This window comes from Diceros bicornis, chromosome 9, assembly GCF_020826845.1.
Source record: "Diceros bicornis minor isolate mBicDic1 chromosome 9, mDicBic1.mat.cur, whole genome shotgun sequence".
In the NCBI taxonomy this organism is placed as follows: Eukaryota; Metazoa; Chordata; class Mammalia; order Perissodactyla; family Rhinocerotidae; genus Diceros; species Diceros bicornis.
This window is the reverse complement of record NC_080748.1, coordinates 87,796,246-87,819,496: the sequence shown is the minus strand read 5'-3', so window position 1 is coordinate 87,819,496 and position 23,251 is coordinate 87,796,246. Positions and strand designations below refer to the sequence as shown.

General features: G+C 45.2%; 1 protein-coding gene across 6 annotated transcripts; it reads right to left on the bottom strand.

The window, feature by feature from the left end:
• Positions 1-1,742: 1,742 nt before the first annotated feature.
• UPF3A (UPF3A regulator of nonsense mediated mRNA decay) lies at positions 1,743-22,888 on the bottom strand. Of its 6 annotated transcripts, none has more exons than XM_058548560.1 (11): positions 22,686-22,888; positions 21,655-21,761; positions 19,618-19,724; positions 15,969-16,067; positions 15,742-15,852; positions 14,989-15,153; positions 11,944-11,999; positions 11,696-11,854; positions 7,265-7,425; positions 5,160-5,454; positions 1,743-2,796 (listed from the first exon to the last, which is right to left on the bottom strand). In XM_058548560.1, exons 1-11 carry the CDS (start codon positions 22,869-22,871, stop codon positions 2,644-2,646), a joined length of 1,599 nt encoding a protein of 532 aa, XP_058404543.1. In that variant the 5' UTR covers positions 22,872-22,888; the 3' UTR covers positions 1,743-2,643. The 6 variants fall into 6 exon arrangements, 4 of the variants coding, with proteins under 4 accessions (XP_058404543.1, XP_058404544.1, XP_058404545.1 ...); XM_058548561.1 differs by lacking the exon at positions 22,686-22,888 and adding an exon at positions 21,913-22,450; XM_058548562.1 differs by lacking the exon at positions 14,989-15,153.
• Positions 22,889-23,251: the final 363 nt, after the last annotated feature.

The following is a 23,251-nucleotide window of genomic DNA, read 5'->3' as shown; positions in this document are numbered from 1 at the left end:
CACGCTTTTGATACAAAGATAGGGATAGCCATTTATAAGAAGCTGCTAGCTTTCCACCAAAATGCAGCCCAACAGAAGAAGCTCAGACAGAGAAGACAGATGGTATTTTTCTAAACTTAAGTGAAGTGACCAAAAAAAAAAAAAAGGATTTAAACGGAATTTTCATATAACAATGGCTACCACTAGACCTTGCCTACAGCTGAGACTGAGTTGAAGCAACTATCCAGTGGATGTAAGTGGGATAATTTGTTTTAAAAAGAATCTTGACTCTGAATATTGTTCTGAAAATAAACTTTTTTCTCTCATTTTCCTTTTTCTTTTTTTCTATTAATCTATTAATACAGATCAAATAGATCAAATACCTACTTAACTCACTTTAATCTGACATATCATTAATTTTAAAGATAGAATAGAAAGCAAATATGCTTCAAGTATCAGCTCCCTCAGGTGGGGGCCCTAACAGCCGGGGTGCCAGATGTGGGGCTCCCTTCTGGCTGTCTGGTGCGGTGCAGGGTGGGGTTTACGGCGAGAGTGTGTCTCAGCCTCTCCCCGTGGGTGATTTCCTTGTCAACCTGGCATGTGGGAGGCGCTCAGCTCGTTTCTAGAGTCTTCTCTGAGGGAACTGCTCTGTGTGCAGCTGTACATATGGGGTGTCCGTGGGAGGAGGGTGTTCAGGAGCCTCCTGTGTCAGCATCCTGGTCTCTCTTGGGTGTAACTACTTTTATGTCAAGACTAAGACATTATTCGCCTTTTCGCTCTGATCCCCTCAGGGGTCTACAGTGGAATTTTCCAGAGGCTACGTGATGGGTGGTGACGTTACTACTCTGACAGCTAAATGGAACACATGTTTATGTATTCTTGTGCTTTAAACATTTCTATCTTAATTTGGAATATAGTAAACATCAATAGATATATCCTAGTTGATAAACAAAAGTTCTTTGGGGTTGTCAATAATTTTTAAGAATGTAAAGAGTTCCTGAGACCAAAAAGTATGAGAACCACTGTTTTAAACCACGAATTTTGAAAATGAGCACTAAAGAACCCCAGGTCTTTACCACCAATACAATAAGCCAACAAACCGACCGAACTAAGATGGGGGCTTACAAATGAGAGTCACTACGTCCTGACTCTTCAGTCTGAAGTCTCTAGATCAAAGCCAAAATGAGCACTAAGGACCATTCAGGAGATCCAATCTGAGCCACACTCTACGCAGAAGGCAGCAAAGTAAGGTCTGCAGGCCAAATATGGGCTGCTGCCTGTGTTTATGTATAAAGTTTGATTGGAATGCAGCCCTGCCCTTCATTCACATTGTCTAAGACTGCTTCCTCACTGCAATGGCAGAGTTCAGCAGTCGTGACAGAGACATATAGCCTGCAAGATCTATACCTACTATCCACCCTTTCAGCCAGGGTTGGCCCCGCTGGGTCACATGGACCTCACCAAATCCACGGCAAGTCCTTCTCTCCCACCACCAAATTCTTGGAGCTTAGGAGTCAAGAGCAAGGGCACAGCAATGCCATTAAACTGACTGTATGTCCACCAGTCACAGATGTCTTTTAATCATAAGTGAGTAATTCTTAGTTCTGTGATAAACATTTCACATTTAATAAGGAATAGATATAATCAGCCAAATACTCAGATAATTAAAGCTACATTTTAAAAAGCAATATTTTATTATGTAAAATTCTATGTAGGAAAGTACATAGAAGCAGATTTGAAGTACCATAACTGGACTTCAAATCCATAGTACCTAAAATTTTTATTTAATAAATGGTTCAAAGCACAGTGCCAAAAATACATTAACATTTAAAAATTTCACTAAAAGGAAAAAATACTGTAGAATGCATAGCTGCAGAAAGCTAGATTCGGTCATTTTAAAACAAAACTGCTTCAGAATACAAAAAGAAAAATGCTAGATGCCACACCTAAGTTATCCCTGTCCCCAGATACTGCCACTTATGTGTCTTAGCAATCCTCAGACCACAATGGTTATAAACCACGAGCACATCCATCAAAAGACTGTGAAACTATTTTCATCGAGTCAGTGGCCAAATTGTTAACAGGGCTGTAATGTAATAATTAAAGCTGCTGGGCTCCGTGTAGTGTCATGGCTCCTATCAGAGGGGCTCCAACAGCAGCTCGGGGGACACTCGTGACAGAGGCGCGGGAGCGGCTGAGTTACAAAGGCTGCGAGGGAATGAGAGCTGCTCACCCCCCAGAAACCACGGCTCATGGGAACCCACAAGAGACCACAACACAGACCCACAGACCACTGCTCACAAACGCGTCCCACTCAGAGTGCCAGTGATTCGGAGCTCACACGGGGCTCTGATCACATTTTACTGTCCAAAGGAGATTATTTTCTCTGTTTTGGCTAAATAATATTTACTAGTTTATATTAGAAATGGTAAAATCTAGGAAAACTCAGTTCAATTTTTAAAAAGATTGCTTCCTTCTTAAGAATGGTTTCTAGATGTTTCTACACCACCTTTATAGTTCCAGTTTCTAGTTTCTTTGTAAGGAGTAAATTCAACTTGCAGGTTATATTCCAGGCTAATTGATACATTTCCGGAGTGCCCTTTCGAATCCATGGAATGCCGAACGGGAGCTCAGCCGTGTCACAAACATGGCACGCGCGCTGACTCACTCTGCCTCTTTGCTCTTCTTGGAACCAGCCCCCGTCGAATCTTCTGCCTCAGCCCTCCTTCCGTCACGGCCCTCCTCAGAGGCTCTTCCACCACATTCGCGTGCGCGGCTGCGAGCGCCCGGATGGTAGAGCTGCAAGGACGGCCGGTCCTGCCAGGACAGAAGGGCGGGTTACTCTTCCAAGGCCCGTGAGGCAGCAGGAGCAACATCTCTACTTCTAGGGCCTGACGATCCTACCCATCTAAAGAAAATCAGTCTTGCAGCTAAAAATCAACGTTTTTCACAGCACTATCTCAGAAACCAGGAATTTGAGGGGGGAAAAAAAGCCACAGAAAGGAAAACAGTTAATATTTAAAATAACTTGAAAGAAAGTAAAACTGGTATCTGGGAAAACGTTTTTGCTCAAACCTAGAACACTTTGTGGAAATAGTACAATCATGGCATTCCCTTCCCAACTCGAGAGATGAGAACAAACACACTCGTCTCAGTCCCTCAGACTCACCACCCAGGGCCACGTGATGTCTGAAACACAACAAGGCATGGCCCCCAGAGATGGCTTTTAGAGCTATGAACTAAGCAGTTATTAGCATTTGTAATAAGCAGTCTCCGTGTGGATTATTCCTGAACTGTCCCCTTTATAGAAAATGCCCACCTATCATCTTATTAAACTCTCAGAGGTGGTGGAATAAAAATGACGACTGAATAAAGTACATGAAATGCAATTAAACTGCTTCAGGACACAAGGACTGGGAAGCCAGGGCAGGACAGAGCGGTTCTGAAGGGTGGGACGAGTGACAACAGTGGGAACGAGTCCTCCTCTCGGGGAGCCGTCCAGCTGTGCCGTGGACCCAGCCCTGAAGGAGGGCTGGGCCTCTCGAGGAAGCTCCCTGTCCTGTGGGCGGAGCAGCAGCCTTGGCCTTCCCGCGGCCCCTGGAGCCCAGGGACAGAGTGACTCAGGGGCACATCCCCCTGCTGCGCTTCTCCAGGGCTCACCAGTCACCTTGCCCACTCCCGGGCTGTGGGGCCCCACAGTCAACACCAGAGGTTTCTCAGAATGTTCTTTTCCCTAAGACAAGCCTGGCCAACAAGAGGAGTAGGAAAGGGCTCGGCAGGCCCCAGGGACTTGAATCCCCATGCAGGCAGAGACGCAGGCTTCACACACCACCATCTGCCTGGGGCTAACACACACAGTTCTGCTGCTCACCAGGGTAACTTCCGTGTGTGCAGATGGAGCTCGAAACTGGTCCTAGAAGTACATCCTAACCAGCCGAGCCTCGTAAGGAGGGAGCTGTGAGGCCCAGAGCTCCTTATTACCACCATAGCACTACAGATATAACTGAGGGAAGGAGTCGTCCCGAGTTCCCACACCTAAAGCTGTGCAATACCCAAGCCCCTTGCTGTGGCGAAACAAAAAGGCAGCGAAAACCACTGTCCAAACGAACCACCCTGCCCAAAGACCCCCGTCCCACGTGGTGTGCCTGCAGACGAGGTCACTGCAGAGACCTGTGAGTCTCACACACACACAGGATCAGTGAAGAGTGAAGACAAGGAGGCTCTCCTCTTGTTTGGAGGTCCACCTCCCCCTTACTGGAAATGTTTTAAAAATCAACAACATCGCTGATACTTGCAAGGCCCTGGAAAAGTCTGAAGGGAATTACACCGAGTGAGAAAGCCAGTCTCAAAGGTCCACACTGCATGTTTCCATTTCCACAGCATTCCTGAAATGGCGGGATAACAGCGACAGCACAGCGGGGCTGCAGGGTCAGGATGGGTTGGGGGTGGGAGTGACGGGGAGGCCGGGCTGTGGGTGACTGACCAGCACCACAGGGCCCGGCCTTGGAAGGGAGACGGCCCCATTCAGTGCTTCTCTGCAACAATGTGGCCTGAATAAAAACTAACCTCAGACATCTGAAACAAGAGCTGTTTGTGGCTAAGTAGGCCGTCCTACCGTGTACGGCCTGCGCAGACCTGATCAGGTCTAGAATGGGTGTTTACGAGCCATGTGATTAGGCTAATAATCAGAAAGTTGTCAACAATGTAAAGGAACGCTCCATAAACGTCACTAATATTTTCCTTACTGCCTTAGGGGTAAATTTTGTCAACTTGCCATCACTTATTCTCAAGCAAATGGTATGAATGTGCTAATTTTATACTAAATAAAAGCTTTTTGTTTTCCTGGTGAAAAAAAACTTGATTCTCTCAGAAAAGATGATGGCTGGTTCCATTCAGGATTTGACATTCAGGACGTGGTGCTCACTGAGTGGACAAGAGTGAGTTCTAGCACATACAGACCCTTTGGGGCAGGACGCTCCTAAGATAATGCAGGATCCAGCGGGGTGGCCACTCCCTGTCGGAGTGTGCCACCCTGTACCTCAAGACACCTATGCAGATTTCCCTTTTTTGGTTAAATAAAAGAATTCCTGTTTGGAAAAGCAGTTGTTAGCCTGCAGAAGTACAGTTCGTACTGTGAGCACAGACACGAGTGAAAGATGATCCCAAAGGAATAAGAGAACCTTGTTTCCCACATGCTCCTTCCTAGGCGCCGGGCCGCCTGCGCTCTGCTCCGTCACTGGTCTCTCTGCTGCCTCCATAGCAACCCCGCCGTCCTGGCTCCCTTTCTGCCCTCTGTCTGGGGTGAATCCTTCCCCCCATTTTGGCTCCTCTTCCTTTTTTCTTGAAATCTTGTCCAACTCATAGTGAGCTCTGTGCTTCCTGCTGTCATCCAAGTGCTGTCTTTGTGTTTCAAGGTCTTTTTCTCGAAATCTTCTCTCCACATCCCTCTGCTCTTTATCACTGTCATTTTGTGACCTGTGATTCAATACAAACCATCAGTGACCCTGTGTAAACCACTAGTCCATCGCCCGCCTCCCCTTCCAGACCGTAAGTTCCAAGAAAGGCAGGGAGTACATAAGTCTGCTCATCACTTATTGCCAAGTGTGCATGTGACGGGCACACCACAGGCATTCCATAAAAACTACTGAAAAGATGAATAAACGATAGTAATACAATATTTAGTGTTATACTTGAGTGACACATATGTAATAGGCGCTATGCTAAAGTACCATATATACATATTTTTCTAACTTTTAGTAATCCTCCAAAGTAAATATAATCCTCCTTCTAATACAGATAAAGTAAATGAGACTAGAAGTGGTTGAGTGACTTTCCTAGAAGCCCAGATCCATTGTGACACAGAGCTGACACTGAGAGCTTAGTTTCTGCTCCAAGCATAGCTAAACTTAACTGAAATTTAGTAATATTTGTGCATATATCCAACTGTCAAATGAACAGTAAATACACAGGTGGCTGCTTAGCTCATCTTGTTCTTAAGTCTTCCTCTCCAAGAAAGATAGGCAGACGTCCCCAACCACGGCCTGTGGCCCCCACATACAGAAACAGCAGGACTACTGGGGACAAAGAGATCTACGAACAAAGTGTGAATTCATGCCAGAAACACGACAAAAGGCACTGCTGTATCATAAGCAATAATAATACAAACGCCTGTAACACAGACCACAGTGCTAAAAGATCATAGTTTTGATAAGCATGTATAAATTCACTTTATAAACAAACCAATAAACCAGAACCCCCCAAAAGAAGGAAAAAAACCTTTATCACAACTCTATGTGCAAGAAAGACAGTAATAAGCCATTCAGATTACTGTGATTCAGGAAAAATGGCAGCCTAATCTCATGACCTTGCTGTCTCCCCTCCCAACTCAGATCCACTTCCAGGCACCCTTGGAAGCAGCACAGCCCTGGGCTCCAGGAAGCTCTGCAGGTGTCCAGATGCAACACACGGGCAGAAGCCCTGGGGTGGGGGACAAGAAGCCCAGCTGCACGTGGCCCCACTGACTGTGGGGAGGTGACCAAACCCCGAGGACGCAGGGGCAGGGGCAGGAGGAAGGGGCTCCCCCTGACAAGCGTCTGGCTGCGCTCTCTCTGGCCCGTGTGCAGGGACTGCTGTGTCTGTCCTGTCTCCCGAGAAGCCCTCTCAAGCTCCCTTCGTGAGATGCAAGTCATGAGCAGGCAAAGAACTGCATGCCTAAGGGTCCCCAGCCGGAGAGAGGCAGGGCTAGTGGACACCACGATCCACTGCCGCTAGTCGAATCCCACAGTGGACCACAGGGATGACAACTCCACAAGGAATCGCAGCACTTAGAACTCCCCTTCTACATCACAAAAGACTTCCCAGCACCTACAAGACTGGGTTCTCAAATTTACAATTCCGCAGATAAATTGAAGGAGGTCTGGAAGATCAAGTGAGCAAGATATCTCAAAACAGAGGAAAATTACAAACTGATAAACTCACAAAGGAAAAGAGCCTGGGAAGAAGGTCCGTATCTGCAGTAACAGCACTCCAAGGGGAGAGGAGAGAGAGCGACAGTTAAGGGAGGCTCAGGAGGACATCTCCCTGGTTTGACGACTGCAGACCAAACGGGTTTACCGAGTTCCTCGCACAACCAAGGAGAAACAAAGATGCGGACAAGCACATCCTGGTGAAATTCTTGAATTTCAAGAATATTATGAAATATAAGCACTTGCATTGACACAGGTGACTGTGACCCAATGACCTCGTGATGCCCCACGTGGTGGAAGGGATGGGAGCATGGGCTCACCTTTCCCGGAGCTCCTCCCGAGAGCTCTCCGGGGGCCTGGGCCTCACGACTGCGCAGCGGGGACAGGGCTCCCACCTTCCATCTCCAGCATCAACTTCCTCTTCTCTTTCTTTTGGTTTCTCAGGGGTTGGTTCCTCTCCCTTTTCTGGTTTCTTAAGCAGCTGAGAAATTATAATGTCAGTAAAATGTCACTTTAAGAGTATATTATAAAAGAAGTTGTTTAATAAATAATTAAAAATATCCACCAATATTGAGCCCAGATGTTTGAATAGCAGAAAATGTAAGCTAAAGGTCCAATGAACAGGTTTTGGTTAAATACATAGGGGAACATTCAGTCAAGGAAATACTTTGTAGTTAGGAAAAACAATTTAGGACAGTCAATGTGATGGAAAGATGCTCATATTAATGAATAAAAGAATGTTACAAAACAGAATGATCTGATTTCTATCAGATACACACATATAGAAAAATGTCTAAAAGCTTGCAATACTGTGTTAATAGTGATTATTTTTAGGTGGCAGAACTGAAATGATTTCCTTTTCTTTCATCTACAGGTTCTAGTTTTTCTAAAATGAAAAAGTATTACTTTTGTAATAAGGAAAAAAATATTTTTTAAAAGGTTGCTTTATGTTGATGACTTTTAGAATGTTTAAAGTTTTCAAAACACTTATTATTCTCTTTCTTGAAACAGACGTAGCAGGTTGTTATGAGGCATTTAACTGGTATACCTTTGGAGCTGGGCCTTCCTCCCCGTTCTCACTCTTCAAAACTGAAGTACCACAGGGAGAGTCAACTTGTACAACATAAATGGAAGGTCTACCTCTGAGAATTTTGTTCTCACTTAAATAAGTGAACATTTTTTAAATTGCAGTATAGTGGGGCCGGCCCCGTGGCTTAGCGGCGGAGTGCTCGCGCTCCGCTACTGGCGGCCCGGGTTCGGATCCCGGGCGCGCACCGACGCACCGCTTCTCCAGCCATGCTGAGGCCGCGTCCCACATACAGCAACTAGAAGGATGTGCAGCTATGACATACAACTATCTACTGGGGCTTTGGGGGAAAAAAAGGAGGAGGATTGGCAATAGATGTTAGCTCAGAGCCAGTCTTCCTCAGCAAAAAAAAAAAAAAAGAGGAGGATTAGCATGGATGTTAGCTCAGGGCTGATCTTCCTCACAAAAAAATAAATAAATAAAAAATAAATTACAGTATAGCAAAATTATACACACATACATTTCGACTAAATGAGTTCATTTCAGAAGGACACAGATGTAATGGACGGCAGAACCCTTTTAAAGGCTGCTTCTCATCAAAGGTGTACACTGTGCACCTGTGTATACACTCTTATTCTGCCTACCTGGGGTCTGCGGGTTTAAACATTTCCTTTCAGATAACTATTGAACTTTTTTTTTATTACAAAAGTAATATCTGCTTGTAATAAACGCAAGCCACAGGAAGTGCGACAGTATGTGTCTCTACCCATCCACCCAACAAACAACTGTGTGCACCTACGAACTGTTTTTACTCACAATACCTCTGAAACCAAACGTGTGGAGTCTGTTCCAACACCACTTCTCCACTATCCAACACAGGCTGGGTGTCCTGTAATTCAATTCAGTTCTGACTCCATCTACCTGGAATTAACGTCAGATCCCACAAGACTGTCGCCACTTCAAATGTCAGTCCAAAGTCCCAATTTGTCACTGGTACTTCTAACCAACTAGCTATAAATTCAGGGGGTTCTTGAATGAGAATGACTCATGGACTCAGGAAAGTGCTTTGTTACAAAGGATACAGCTCAGGAACAGCCAGAGGGAAGAGGTGCACAGGGCCAGGTACAGGGAGCCATTCGGAGCTTCTAAGCCCTCTCCAGGGGCGTGACCTTCCTGGCACCTTGATGTGTTCACCAGCTCTGCAAACTCCATACTTTAGGGACTTTTATGGAGGCTCCGTTGCATAGGCACAACTGATTAAATCACTGGCCACTGGTGACTAACCCCAATCTCCAGCCCTCTCCCCTCCCCAGAGGTCAGTGTGGGGCTGAAAGTTCCAACCCTCTAAGATGCCCTGGTCTTTCTGGTGGCCAGCTCCCATCCTGAAGCCATCCAGGGCCTCAGCCACCCGTCACCTCATTAGCACACAGAAGACACTCTTATCACTCCAGAGACTGCGATGGTTTTAGGAGCTGTGTACCAGGAACCCGGGGAAAAGACCCAGTGCTAGGTGTTTGGAATATAGTTGTGGATAAGACACAAGCGCCCACAATGAAGGAACACACACTTGACATTTTCACCGAGGCAGTGGTGGCCATGGGGGTGGGAGAATGGTGTACACAGTCACAAAAATAGAGAAAAGTGAACAAGATAACCGCAGGTGGTATGAAATGCTGCAAACACATAATAAAACAGGATAAAAGGACAGAGAGATGCGAGGTGAGCGGAACAGGAGGAATGGTTTCTCGAGGGGGTTAGGGAAGGCCTCTCTGTGGAGACAAGATGTGAACAGAGACCAGATGATGAGAAGGAGCTCTTAGGAGAAGGCGTACGTCTCGGGGAAAAGCTCCCTGTGGAGGGAGGCAAGCAAGGGACCGAGGTGGTCAGCCTGGCAGAGGGAGGCAAGGAGGCCGGACAAGCCAGGGGCACATGACACGGGAGGAGGGGACGCAGGCTCCCGACCAGCCCTCTACGCTCCTTCTACGTGCATGTAACCTGGTCTCACACGCACATCTGTTTTTAAAGAGCTTCGTGAAAAAGACCACACAACTTTTTTGGATAATGTAATCTACAGCCTACAATTTACATATTCAGGAATTTTATTTGTAACTTTGGTAACCTAACTTCCTACTTCAACTTCAGCTCATTGCTTAGTTTTAGAGTCCTCAGAGGAAAATAAAAAACAGCTGGGTTGCTCTCCTTGTATCATATTTCTCTTTATTGTCAAAAATAGACATAAGGACATCTCTCTGCCTCTCTATTTTTAGGCTACTAATACAAATTCTTTTGGCATTTCTTCACAGATTTTATTTTCCAGTTTTTTTTAATTTAATTCTCCAAATGATTCATGAGTCAGAGATCCCAAACGGAGCAGAGATGCTTATTACAGGCTAACTCGGGGTGGGGTGTGTCCTGTCAGTCAGAACCCCAGACACTCTGAGTCACGCAGGCCACTGGTTCTAAGCTGCCACCGGGATCCTATTTACCGGATTTGGACAAGATTAACCCTTTCGCTTGCTGTGTTAATGTTTTGAGTTCTTTTTTTCTATACGAAGGATCCTACCTTTTTAAAAAGGATTTACTTTTACAGACTTAAATTTGTTTTTATTTCTTTGGTTTATTTTGGATTCTAATTCCATACTCAACGTAAAAATAAAATGCTGTACTCCACATACTTTGTCTTACTTAAAATTATAGTTGAAATTGTAGGCTACGAGTTTCATCATTCATCATCAAACTTTCTACTCTATCTTCCCCCAAGTCCTGACCCTTCCTTTTTTTTCTTTATATTACACAATTTTAATGAATCACTATAGGGCACCTTAAACCCTTTGTGGAGTGAGGGAAGATGCACATTAGGTTGAAATCTAGGGTTAATAAGGTCATCTGAGCAGAATACTAAGAAGGTAAGGGCTGACTCCAATTTGGGGCAATACATTTTTATACAGAGAAAAACTCCGTGTGCCTTAAACCACCCTCCTAAATGAAGGCGTCAGTCAAAGGAGAAACTGGGCAAGAGATGTAGAAACTGTTGCTGCAACCACAAAAGAAATGATAAACCCAGTTCTGTGAGTCAGCTTCACATACAAAGGCCGGCATACACTGGGCCAATGGTTTTCAAATGTGTGTTTGTAGGTCAGGAAATTTTTTTTTTTGCTGAGGAGATTAGCCCTGAGCTAACATCCATTGCCAATCCTCCTCTTTTTGCTGAGGAAGATTGGCCCTGGGCTAACATCCATGCCCGTCTTCCTCTACTTTATATGGGATGCCGCCACAGCATGGCTTGAGAAGCGGTGCGTCGGTGCGCGCCCAGGATCTGAACATGCGAACCCCCGGCCGCCGCAGCAGAGCACGCGCACTTAACCGCTACGCCACTGGGCCAGCCCAGGAAATCTTTTCTTTAAAGGAAAATGTAAGCAGAAGCCCAATCTATGACATTCAAATGTGGGGCTCCTCCAAGAGAAGGGCTCGCGCCACACGCAGGAGGCTGGTCCCCCTCCACCCTTCCATGCGGCCCTCCCAACACAGCATGCCCAGGGAACCGCTAGGGCTCAGGGAACACAGTTTGAGAACTACTGCTGTAGAACAGAGAGAAGGAATTATAATAATAAAAGACTCAACTAATGAAATGTTCCTGCAATTCTGAAGAGCTGAAATACCTAAAGGTATGATTAGTACAGCAGAACTATTTTCGGAAAAAAAGAACACGTCTCCTCGAAATTACCTTAATCCTCACTTCTCTCTCAGCCATTCTCTCTTGCTTGTCTGCTTCTTTTCTCTTACATCTTTCCTCCTCTCTTCTTTTCCTTTTCTCTTCTTCCCGTAGGCGTTTCTTTTCCAACTCCCTTCTCCTTCGTTCTTCTCGCTTCTCTTCTCGAATTCTCTAGAGATGTGGGAAGGTATGTGTATAAACCGTCTGCGTGGACACAGCACGGACAGGAAGGACATTCACCAGGGAAAGGCTGGACCTACCTGCTTTTCTAACTTTCTATTTTTAATATATTCCAAAAGAGGTGTGGTTCTTCTAGCTAAAACACAAAAATTGTAAGGTAGCATTTAACTCTAAAATAAGATCTTTCCTTTATTTTAAATATTTGTTTTAAATTTAATCTTTAAAATTATTAGGGGAAGAATATTATCATTTTAAAATTTGCATGAGCATACACTGTGTTTGCGGGAGTTCTTATTCCATCACTATAAAGTCAAGCAATCTGGAGGCACTGACAATCTTATACACAGTAGGCGTTCAATTCCTGATTCCTGAGGGCATCATAAATTACTCACAAAGATGGCATAAAAGAAAAAAAGCAAAATGAGTGCAATGCATTAAACTTCCCAAATGTTATAAATATCTTCACATTTCTGCAGATATTTTAAATCATTACATATTTATATATTCACTTTGATTCAACATATATTCTGGGAACAGTTTTAAGCAATGTAGATTCTTGTAATTATAACATACACTCCATAAATCAGAATAACCAGACATAAAAGTTTAAAAATGACTCTGTATGGCACTGTTGATCGAAAAAGCACCAACTACCCACGACTGAGTGTCTCCACCAACTCTACTTCAATCCTCAACTTTCACGCCCCCGCCCCATCTGACCTGACCGGGACTCGGGGAGCCCAAATAAGAGGCAGGCCACCAGCTCTGAGAGGTTTGTGTTCCCCACGGCAGCGGCTGAGGATGTAGGTGGGAAGGTGGAAGATGGTTTGGGTCTCCTCTACAGGTCTTCAAGACCTCAGATTAAACGAGGGAAGGAAGAATTCCTGGATGCACTTGAAGACATGACATTTCCAGAATTCCGAGGATCAGGAATTAATCAGGAATCATACGAGAGCCCCTGGCCAGGGCTTCCTAACGTGGAACTGAGGACCCCTGAACTCCTTGCCATCACATATCAAATGATGTCTGCCAGGGAGCTCGGTCCCAGGTTCACGGCCGTGGTGAAGAGCTGACGCAGTGCAGATGCCCACGTTTCGTCACTGGCACAGAGACCAAGAAGCGCCTGCCCCCTCCTTGGGTGGCTCCTGTGTTAACCACGAACTCTGGCTCACGAAGAGCACAGCCCATGCCCTTTCTAACAGGCAAGTCACCCCAAATTAGTGAGGACTCTGCTCTGCACCATGGACGTTCTGGATTTGTCAGCCAAGGTGGGTGGGGGAGCTGACCCCGAGACACCGTCTGCCTTCCTCCCTCTCCTACAAAACACCTGCCTTGTTACCCCAAAGGACCCATGTGAAGAGAAGATGAGACCCTGTAACAGAAAGTGCTTTACAAACCATAAAAGTGTATAACTCAGTAAACAGAGGATGCATACTCATTTAACCAACAGTACACTTATTACCACTCACAGAGAGCTGGCACCCAGGCACTGGGACGACACCCTGTGAGCACAGGGAGGCTGAGGCTCAGGAGGCAGTGACTGCCCAGTCCTGAGCTGGGGCCTGAGCCCAGGTCTGTCTTGCGCTCTATAGACCCTGACATGCCACTGCACCAACCTCAACTTCAGAGTGAATTAGTATTTCCATTTAACCACACTGCTTAGACTTGATCATAAGAATACACTGAAGGCAAAAATCTAAGAAAACAAAAAGGCAATTTGCCACGAATTCAAGGTTCAAATTTAAATGGGCAGCAACAGGAATCACAGAAACGAAGCTCCATCACCTCGTCCTGGGCTGGTGGCCTCTCAGTCACAGCAATTTGTTCGGTAAATAATCACGATGCATCTACTGGGCACCAGGCACTGGGCAAGGACAGGACTTGTCCCTCCTGCAGGAGGGCAGCTGTGTGTGTCTGACCACCAAGGGGAGGTAAAACAGACCCTGCCCCTCCCTGTAGCTTCCCTGTACAGGGGCATTTAGAACAAAGTGCACGAGAAATGGGAGGGGCAGGAAGGCGAGTTCTGTACATAATTTCTATTTTGCTTCTTCTTTTAGCTCTTCTTAAATTTAACATATTCTAGTGAAATCTCAATTTGCCCCGGTATTGTTTCTCTCTCCCAGTATTGTTACTCTTCCCCAGTCAATAACGGTGCTACAGCCCACGGATCTGCTCATGTCAAACTCCTGAAGCCTTGATTCTTTCCGCTTCCTTCCCTCCCACACCCAGTCGTCAGTTAGTCCTGCCAGTCCTACCTCCAGAACAGACGCTGACTCTGCCAGCCTCGTTCAAGCAGCCTTCCCTGGACTACATCACAAGCCTCCTAATCAGAGGCCCAGCTTCTCCTGACATCCACAGTCCATCAAGCATGGAGCAACCAGAGTGATGGGGAAAAATAAATCAGACTGTATCACTCCCTCCATTGTTTCCAGGTGTCCCTCAAATAAAATCCAAACCTCTTACCACCAGCCCGACGTGATGTGCCCACCTGCCTCTCCAGCCATTCTGCCCCTTGCCCACCATGTGCCGACCACACAGGCCCAGAACTCCAGCCTCCAGCTCCTGCGTTGGCGTTCCCTCTTCTACCTCAGCACAGCTGGTCTCAGCTCAAATACGGTTTCAGAGGGGACTCTCTCTCTATCCCATTCTTCTATGTCACTACGTTTGTGGCACTTGTCACAAACAGAAATGCTCGGCCTTGAAGCTTGATTATTTCTGCGTGTGTTTACTACAGTCAATCCCACCAGAAAGGCAGCTACACGAGGGCAGAGGCCTCGTGCATCCTGTTCCTGTTCCTGTTCTGTCCCACGCCGAGGCTCAGAGTTGGTACGCAGTCAACATGTGCTGAATAAAAATGAGAAAATGCATCCTAAGCACATCTGAAATATCTACCATAGTGATTAAAAATCCTTCAAGCCACACGTTGTCAGCTGTTATAAAGTATAAAACTTCATTATTAGACTAATGAAGAAAATTTCAATAATGCTAACCTTTCTTATTCATTTTCTCAACAAACATTTACTGAACACCTAAACTCGTCCCAGCAACGTGCTCCGCGCTGGGACTACAAAGAGGAACAGACAGTTCTGTTGGGGGCAGGGAGACAAAATGAGAAGAGCATTTACGTGAGGGAGATGGACAAACAAGGAGATGAATTATCCAGTGCATTCGTCCTGTCCTGCAGGACACAGCCGTGGGGCGCACTGGGCCTGAAGGGGAAGCAGCGCACAGGGCAGAGGCAGACAGGAAGGGAGGCACTACGGGTACGTCTGGGAGCTGCAGCAGAGTGCCTGGAGACAGAAAAAGGTGTTGCACGTCTACTCTTGAGTTTTAGGGACTGCACCCAGGAGATAACTATTTCTAAGACATACTGCCTGCAGGGTAGGCTTGAAGGCCTGATTCATACCAGATTCTGTGCTCTGGCTGGCTGTATCCACTCGGTTGCTTGGCTTGCTCAGGGGACTTAATATTGTTTTAAACAGCAGCAAGATGACCTCAGAGTTAAGCAAAGCCTTTTTCTGCTGTGACTGCTCTCGGCAAAGACGACTGACTTCAACTTTGAGAATAACACTCCCTCCCTAATGCAGCCAGGCACAGAGCACTCATGTCTTCTCTACTGCTCACTCGGAAGCATCATAACTTTGAAACAAAATGACCACAACAAGAACTCAAGTGCTCTCCACCAACAGATGCTCAGAAATAGACCCCCAAGCTGCCATCTTGCCGTCCTTTTATCAAAACTGGGAAATACTCTACGTTTCTGCCAAGCCTGTCACAAGTGTCAATTTTTTATAATAATCATGAAAAAGAGGAAATAAATCCATACTCTATAAATACATATCTCAATACAGTAAAGAGAAGAAACGAGTGAAACAGACCAATAAGCTCTCTTGTCTTTGCCTCTATGTCCCCTAGAAGAGTCTCAGGATTAGCACTGGTTTTCTCTTCCTCCACACAGTAAGTTTCTAAAAACTTCTTATATTCTGGATCTGTAAATTTAAAAAGAAAATAAATATACTCCTCCCCACAAACGGGAAAGATACGATATTTGATCAGAGTATTTAATGTGGTGGTTTCACAATCCAGCATCTGAAAAAGGACTCACCATCTTCAATGCTTCCAGTTTTGGCATCTTTTTTCTTTAGCTTGTTTTTGACGATCTTCTGGAATGGAGCAAACTCTACCACTGCAGGATATTCTAGGCCTTTAACAGGAAACAAATTCCAAGAACCATTCTGAAATTCTACCGTATTCATTTCAAAAATAATGATCTAGCTTAATTAAGGACTAAGCATAACAATGATAATGTTACTATTTAAACTATAATTTAACTATATTTCCAAGCAAGTGCAACCTTAGCATGTCAAACTCCAAATTTAAACAAAGGGTGAGCAATTATTTATTACATAAAACAATTCTTCATGTTGTAGTGGTGGTTACATGACTGAATACATTCAAAATTCATCAAACTGTGTACCTCAAAATGGTGAATTTTAGCATATGTAACTTATATCACAATAAACCTGATCTTCCCCCACCAAAGAGTTTATCATGGAATACATTTAAGTAGGTTTCTTTGTCACATTTAAAATTTTTTAATTTTAAAAGGTTAATTCAACTATCTATTATATGAAATCTAGGAAATTACTCTGCTTAGAAGAGACACTTGGCTAAAAGAGGGGGCTTCAAAGGCTGGAGATAATATTCAGGTAAGATTCGCTTCAAATAGAAAAGTTCAGAATGAAAGTCACTAGAAACTGATTTTGCTGTTATGTGGGAGGGAGACAAACACACCCAGAAATGTCCACTACGAGAATCTGCTAACGTTTAACCAACAAACAGGACACTTTTACCACAGACTAAACCCAAGTAGTCACTTAGACTTGTCAGGAATGGTCAGGTGACTATGATAAGTGTAACTCTCATTTATCTGGAGAACATTTTTGTGCTAACCTCAACTATCCAGAATAAAGTCAAGAAACGGTAGGCGAGCAGGGCTCTGGATAGGCAGGGACAATGTCCAATTCACTGCTGCATCCATAATGCCTGGTACATAGTAGATACTTATTAAATAGCAGTAGACACACTTCTTAATTTCAAAATTATTACAACGCTACAGAAATCAAAACAGCATAAAGTTTTCAAATCCTATGGCATAAAGACAGACATATAGACCAAAAGACTAGAATAGAGAGCCCAGAAACAAACCCTCACATATACGATCAAATGGTTTGTGGTAAGGGTGCCAAGACCATTCAATGGAGAAAGGACAGTCTTTTTAACAAATGATGCTGAGAAAATGGATATCCACATGCAAAAGAATGAAGTTGGACCCTTACCTAACACCATATACAAAAATTAACTCAAAATGGGGGGCCGGCCCAGTGGCGCAAGCGGTTAAGTGCGCGCGCTCCGCTGCGGCGGCCCGGGGATCGCTGGTTTGGATCCCGGGCGCGCACCGACGCACTGCTTGGTAAGCCATGCTGTGGCGGCGTCCCATATAAAGTGGAGGAAGGTGGGCACGGATGTTAGCCCAGGGCTGTCTTCCTCAGCAAAAAAAGAGGAGGATTGGCGGATGTTAGCTCAGGGCTGATCTCCTCACAAAAAAAAAAAAAAAAAAAAATTAACTCAAAATGGATCAGAGACCTAAACTTGAGACCTAAAACTATAAAACTCTTAGAAGAAAGCCTGGAGGAGAAGCTTGACATTGGATTTGGCAATTATTACTTGGATATGACACCAAAAGCACAGGCAACTAAAGTAAAAATAGATATACTGGATGACATTAAATTAAAAACATTTGTGCATCAAAGGACACATCAACAGAATGTAAAGGCAATCTACAAAATGGGAGAAAATCATACATCTGATAAGGGGTTAATATCCATAATATATAAGGAAATTCTACAACTCAATGGCAACAAACAACTCAATTAAAAACAGGCAAAGAACTTGAATAGACATATCTAAAGAAGACATATGAATGGCCAACAAGCACATGAAAAGATGCTCAACATTAATAATCATTAGAGAAATGCAAATCAAAACCACAATGAGATACCACCTCACAGGCATTAGGATGTCTGCTATCAAAAAACAGAAAACAACAAGTGTTGGTGAAGATGTGGAGAAATTGGAACTCTTGTTTACTATTGGGAATATAAAATAGTGCAGCCTTTATGGAAAACAGTATGGCAGTTCCTCAAAAAAATAAAAAATATAATTACTATATGATCTAACAATCCCACTAGGGTATATATCCAAAAGAATTGAAAGCACGTTCTCAAAGAGATATTTGTACACCCACGTTCACAGCAGCTCTATTCATGATAGCAAAGAGCCAGAAGCAACCCAAGTGTCCATTAATAAACAAATGGATAAACAAATGTGGTATACACACACAACAGAATATTATTCAGCTTTAAAAAGGAAGGAAATCCTGTCACATGCTACAACACAGGTGAACCCTGAGATCATCACGCTAAGTGAAATAAGCCAATCACAAAAAGACAAATCCTGAATGATTCCACTCATATGAGTTATCTAGAGTTTTCCAATTCATAGAGACAGGAAGGGGAAGTGTGGGTGCCAGGGGCTGGGGGAGGGAGGAACGGGGAGTTGCTGTGTAATGGGTACAGAGTTTCAGTTTTGTAAGATGAAAAGAGATCTGGAGATTGGTTGCATGACAATGTAAATATACTTAACACTACTGAACTGTACACTTAAAAAAGAATAAGACGGTAAATTTAGGTTATGTATATTTTATCACAATTTTTAAAAAGTAAAGGAAAAAAGGCACTTGAATAAATTACTCAGAAAACAAGTATCCAACACAAATGTCAAATAGTTCAAGATGAAACTTGCCTTTACTCACAGGAAAAATCTCTTGGCTTCAGTCTAGTCACTCTTTAACCATCTTTTCTAGTTTGTTACCCCTCAGTGGAGGAGAAGAAAACACTGAGTCTTGGGGGTGGGTAGAGTGGGAAGAGGTTGGTTGGTGAGGGGTGCATAGAAAACAACACGCTGTCGAGGTGTACACACTCGAGGGCCGTGAACACAATGTCCGCAGAAAACAACACGCTGTCGAGGTGTACACACTCGATGGCCGTGAACACAATGTCCATAGAAAACAACACGCTGTCAAGGTATACACACTCGATGGCTGTGAACACAACAGCTGACAGTATGACAAGAAAAGAGGAAAAAGAAAAAATATATCAAAAGCAGAACCCAAAAAGTACAGATAATTGGAACCATTTAGAGTGGAGGTAAATATCACTGTCTCAGGAGGCAGTGCTGTTCAACAAGGTTGAAAACCAATGTTCATTATATAACCCCCTCCCCACGTGACATCATCCAGAAATGGGATAATTATGAAGAGTACTCTGTTAGAAAGACACAGATGTAAGTGAATAATATATTTTAGAAAACTTCTATCAAACATGGATAAAATAATTTAGTTTGGGGACATAAAAAAGTAAAGTTCACTTATTCAGAAAACTCATTTATATGAAAAATTTCATTCTCTGATGATAATACATAAATAAGTTGTCACTATTACATAGAATTCTTTGGTTTATATATAATTTTAACTTTCAACATAAGCACACAATCACAGTAACATTATAATCAAAACTTAATATTTATTTTAGATTAGTATCTGAGAACTTAATTAAAACTCACAAACATTCCAGCAAAACTTAATTAATGTACTTAGAGATTGTAATAAGAAGTTAAAAAGCCAATGACCCAACCTTTACTGTCAATGAAGATATATCCATCAAAACGATCTCTAAAAAGAAGGATGTCATCAGGATTTCTAAAATTAATGTATGCTCTTGAGTAGAGATGAGGATAAAGACTGAAATAAGAGAACAGCAAAATGGTTAGTAACAAATACAAACACTTCTTTCATCATTTGCCTTTGTTTTTCTTTTCTGGATAGAACAAACTACTTTAATTTTATTTATTTATATTTTTTTCCCCAAAGCCCCAGTGGATAGTTGTATGTCATAGCAGCACTTCCTTCTAGTTGCTGTATATGGGACGCGGCCTCAGCATGGTGGGAGAAGCGGTGCATCAGGTGTGCGCGCAGGATCCGAACCCGGGCCGCCAGTAGCAGAGCTTGAGCACTTAACCGCTAAGCCACGGGGCTGGCCCTAGAACAAACTACTTTAGATAAAACCTTTATGCCAAAGTATCATCTCTCAGTTAATTACAAAATGGATATTCTTTAGCAAAAAATCAAAATCAAACAAACAAAACACGAACTGAGACCTTGTTAATGACTTGGGGGAGACCCTTTAGGTCAGTTTCTCTACTGCACAGAGTCAGGGTTAAAATAACTGGTCCTGGGGCCGGCCCCGTGGCTTAGCGGTTAAGTGCTCGTGCTCCGCTGCTGGCGGCCCGGGTTCGATCCCGGGAGCGCACCAACACACCGCTTCTCCGGCCATGCTGAGGCCGCGTCCCACATACAGCAACTAGAAGGATGTGCAGCTATGACATACAACTATCTACTGGGGCTTTGGGGGAAAAAATAAATAAATAAATAAATAATTATAAAATAACTGGTCCTCAGAGGCTGAAAACCAAAGGCATGGTTATTCAAAGGTCATCCCTCACCATGCGTCACCACTGCGACACCACCTAGTGAGGACCGTTCACAGGCGACAATGCTGTGCTGTAAAGAGATCCTTCACTGACTTAGAGAAAACCTGCAGGTATTTTAAGAGTATTTCTTGGAGCACATGGTACGAGGTCTACAAAAGAACGAAGCCTTTCTCCCGTCTCACAGCTACCGATTTCCTTCATAGGCAGGAACTTTCAGCCCCACGTGACAGATGAGAACACTGAGAAATCAGGAACTTGAGAGGACGTGTTAGTTAAAAGGTGGGCCTGGGATCCCACCTGAGACCAGTGCCCGTCTTCCTGTAACGGCACCAGTTTTCCTAAACTTTAGTCATTTGAAAACCATCTTTCTGTTGGGTTTTTAAACTATATCTAAAGTTACCTCTTAGTGATATTTTTCTTTGAATGGACTGACGTTTTTTACTTAAATGCATTTATTCTAAAGGAAAGTTCCTATGGCTACCATAATTGAGAACTCACAATATTGAGAATAGAAACAATAACAATGATAATGAAGATCATGATAAAAACATAATGAAAATCACTAAATTCTAGGTGAACTGTCACCTGTTGAAGGTCTAACCTGGTCTGCTCCCTCTGTGTCATTAAAAGGGAAATTTGGAAGTGTTACAGTGTTGTCAGAGTCATCTTATTACCAAGCTGTAACAGGGAATTGAAAAAGACATGACCGGGCATGCGCAGGGTCGGGGTGTTAGTGATAGAAGGGAGTACAAGGGGGCTTCTGGGGTCGGGGATATTCTGTTTCTTTATCTGGTGTTAATTATATGGGTGTGTTCACTTGTGAAAATTCATCAGGTTATACATCTATTATTCATTCACTTTTCTTTGTTATATCTTAATAAAATCTACTTTAAAAAGCTCTATGAAATAGTTTATTGATATCCAAAATTGAGTAATATGTTGTTAGTTTGTCTGTTTTTCTTTTCAGACTACGGTAGTGACAGCAGAGGCATATTCCAAATCTGTTTTAGAGGAATTTAATGATCTGCCTACTTAGAAATAACTTAGAAACAAAGGTCTGCACTGATTTCTGGGTACGTGTGGGAAAGAAGATGGAAACGAAGATGGCTCCTATTATCTACAAAAATTTCCACCACTGACAATACCTCACAGCTGTTTAACGTCGGTAAACAGCTTCTCACCTGAGATCGGCAGTGAAGAACTCGAAGGAGTCGTGCGCAGGCAGCGGGCGAAGCTGCTGTTCCAGCTGCTCCTTGGTGAGGCTGGGAGGAAGCCGCCGGATGACCACCTGGGGAAAGGTCGCTGCCTGGGTTTTGTTTCACTATCACTGTATTAAGCTTCAATTATTTGAATGCTTGGTCACCTGTGTTTATGCTCAAAGGAAAATCTAAACCAGGCGTCCAGCAGAAACACACATTTTAGGAAAGGATAAGAAATACCTGGAGAACATAGCTGTCAAAAGGGTAATGAGGGCTGAATAATTTAAAAGGGATCCGTGGGGTCAGAAAAGCCTGCGCATAACCCCTCTTCCTCGGAATCATTTCATTACTACCACGACACGTACGGTCCGTGCCCGAGCTGCAAAATAAGACCCGCTCCTCTCTCTCCTGCATGTGGGCCACACTAGGAGGCAAGACACACGCAGAGAACACCAGCAGGAGCAAACCCACGGGCACCGTCCTCACTGCCCAGGGGAAGTCCGCCTCCTGTCCGCAGTGTCCACACCGCGGGTCCTCTCCAACACCTCACCAGCCGTCCGGGCTGCCTCTCCCGGCTGCCGCCGTCTTCCCTGGACCGGACCGGACCCTGACAGAGCCGCCGAGCCACCGACCCCGCTCGTGCCCCCTGCGGCCGCGCTCCTCGGCAGTGCGGACAGCTACTGCCAGGCGCCGGGGAGCCCAGCGTCTCAGCCCCAGCGGGAAACGTGCTCAGGCCCACAGGGCATTTCTTCCTCCCCAGGCCGGAAAAGCTCGCGTCGGAGGGCGCCGAAAACTCGGCCAGCGCTGCCCGACCGCTGTCCGCGGTGCTGAAGGGCGCCCCGCCCAACCCGCGGCCCCGCCTCACCTTGCTGAGGACCGTCCTCCTCTCGCGAGGTTGGCGCGCAGCACCCACCCTCGCCCCGCCTGACCGCGCTAAGAATTCCCCTTCCTCTCGCGAGGTTTGCTTGCACCGCCCCGTCCTCACCCCGCCCCTTCCTTCGCCCCGCCCCCACCTTGCTTAGGGCCGTTTTCTTCTCCTCGCGAGGTTTGCCTGCGCCACCCCCACAGCCGGAGGACGCGGCCGGTGGCGACTCCCGGCGGAACTGGACTTCCAGGACGGCTGCCTTCTCCCTCCCGGTTGAGCGCCGTGCAGCAACAGCCGCCCTGGGGCCTCCGGCCCCCTCCTTCTCCGAGCGCATCTCGTACCGGTCGCGGAGCCACTGCCGCCTCTCGCCCGGGCGGAACCTCGCGAGAACTGGGCCGCTGGGGCTTGGATGGCGCCCGCCCCTCTCCTCCGTTCCCCTCCGCCCCCTCCCCCTGGGCCACCCCCTGGCCCCGGGTATTCCACTTTCCGCGCGCCCTCTTGGCCCACGACCTCCGCCGCCGCCCTGGGGCCTCTGTATGGGGGCCCTGGAGCCGCACCTCCCACCAGCCCTGCCGCCACATTGCGCAGCTGTGCGGTCACTGGGAAGTGGGAGCTCGACCTCGGAGGGTCTGGAGTCTTGTTCGTTTGGTGTCAGCAGGACATTCTGGCCCAGGGGACGATTGGCTCAAGCAACAGCCTTTGCAGGTGTTGGGA

What these genes read in the sequence shown, in the direction of transcription:
- UPF3A (XM_058548560.1), bottom strand. Translation starts at nt 22,871, where the DNA reads ATGCGCTCGGAGAAGGAGGGGGCCGGAGGCCCCAGGGCGGCTGTTGCT. An exon ending in AGAAAACGGCCCTAAGCAAG is followed by an intron (nt 21,762 to 22,685) that starts GTGGGGGCGGGG and finishes ACCTTTCCCCAG; the next exon opens with GTGGTCATCCGGCGGCTTCC. An exon ending in ATAGAAAGTTAGAAAAGCAG is followed by an intron (nt 11,855 to 11,943) that starts GTAGGTCCAGCC and finishes CCACATCTCTAG; the next exon opens with AGAATTCGAGAAGAGAAGCG.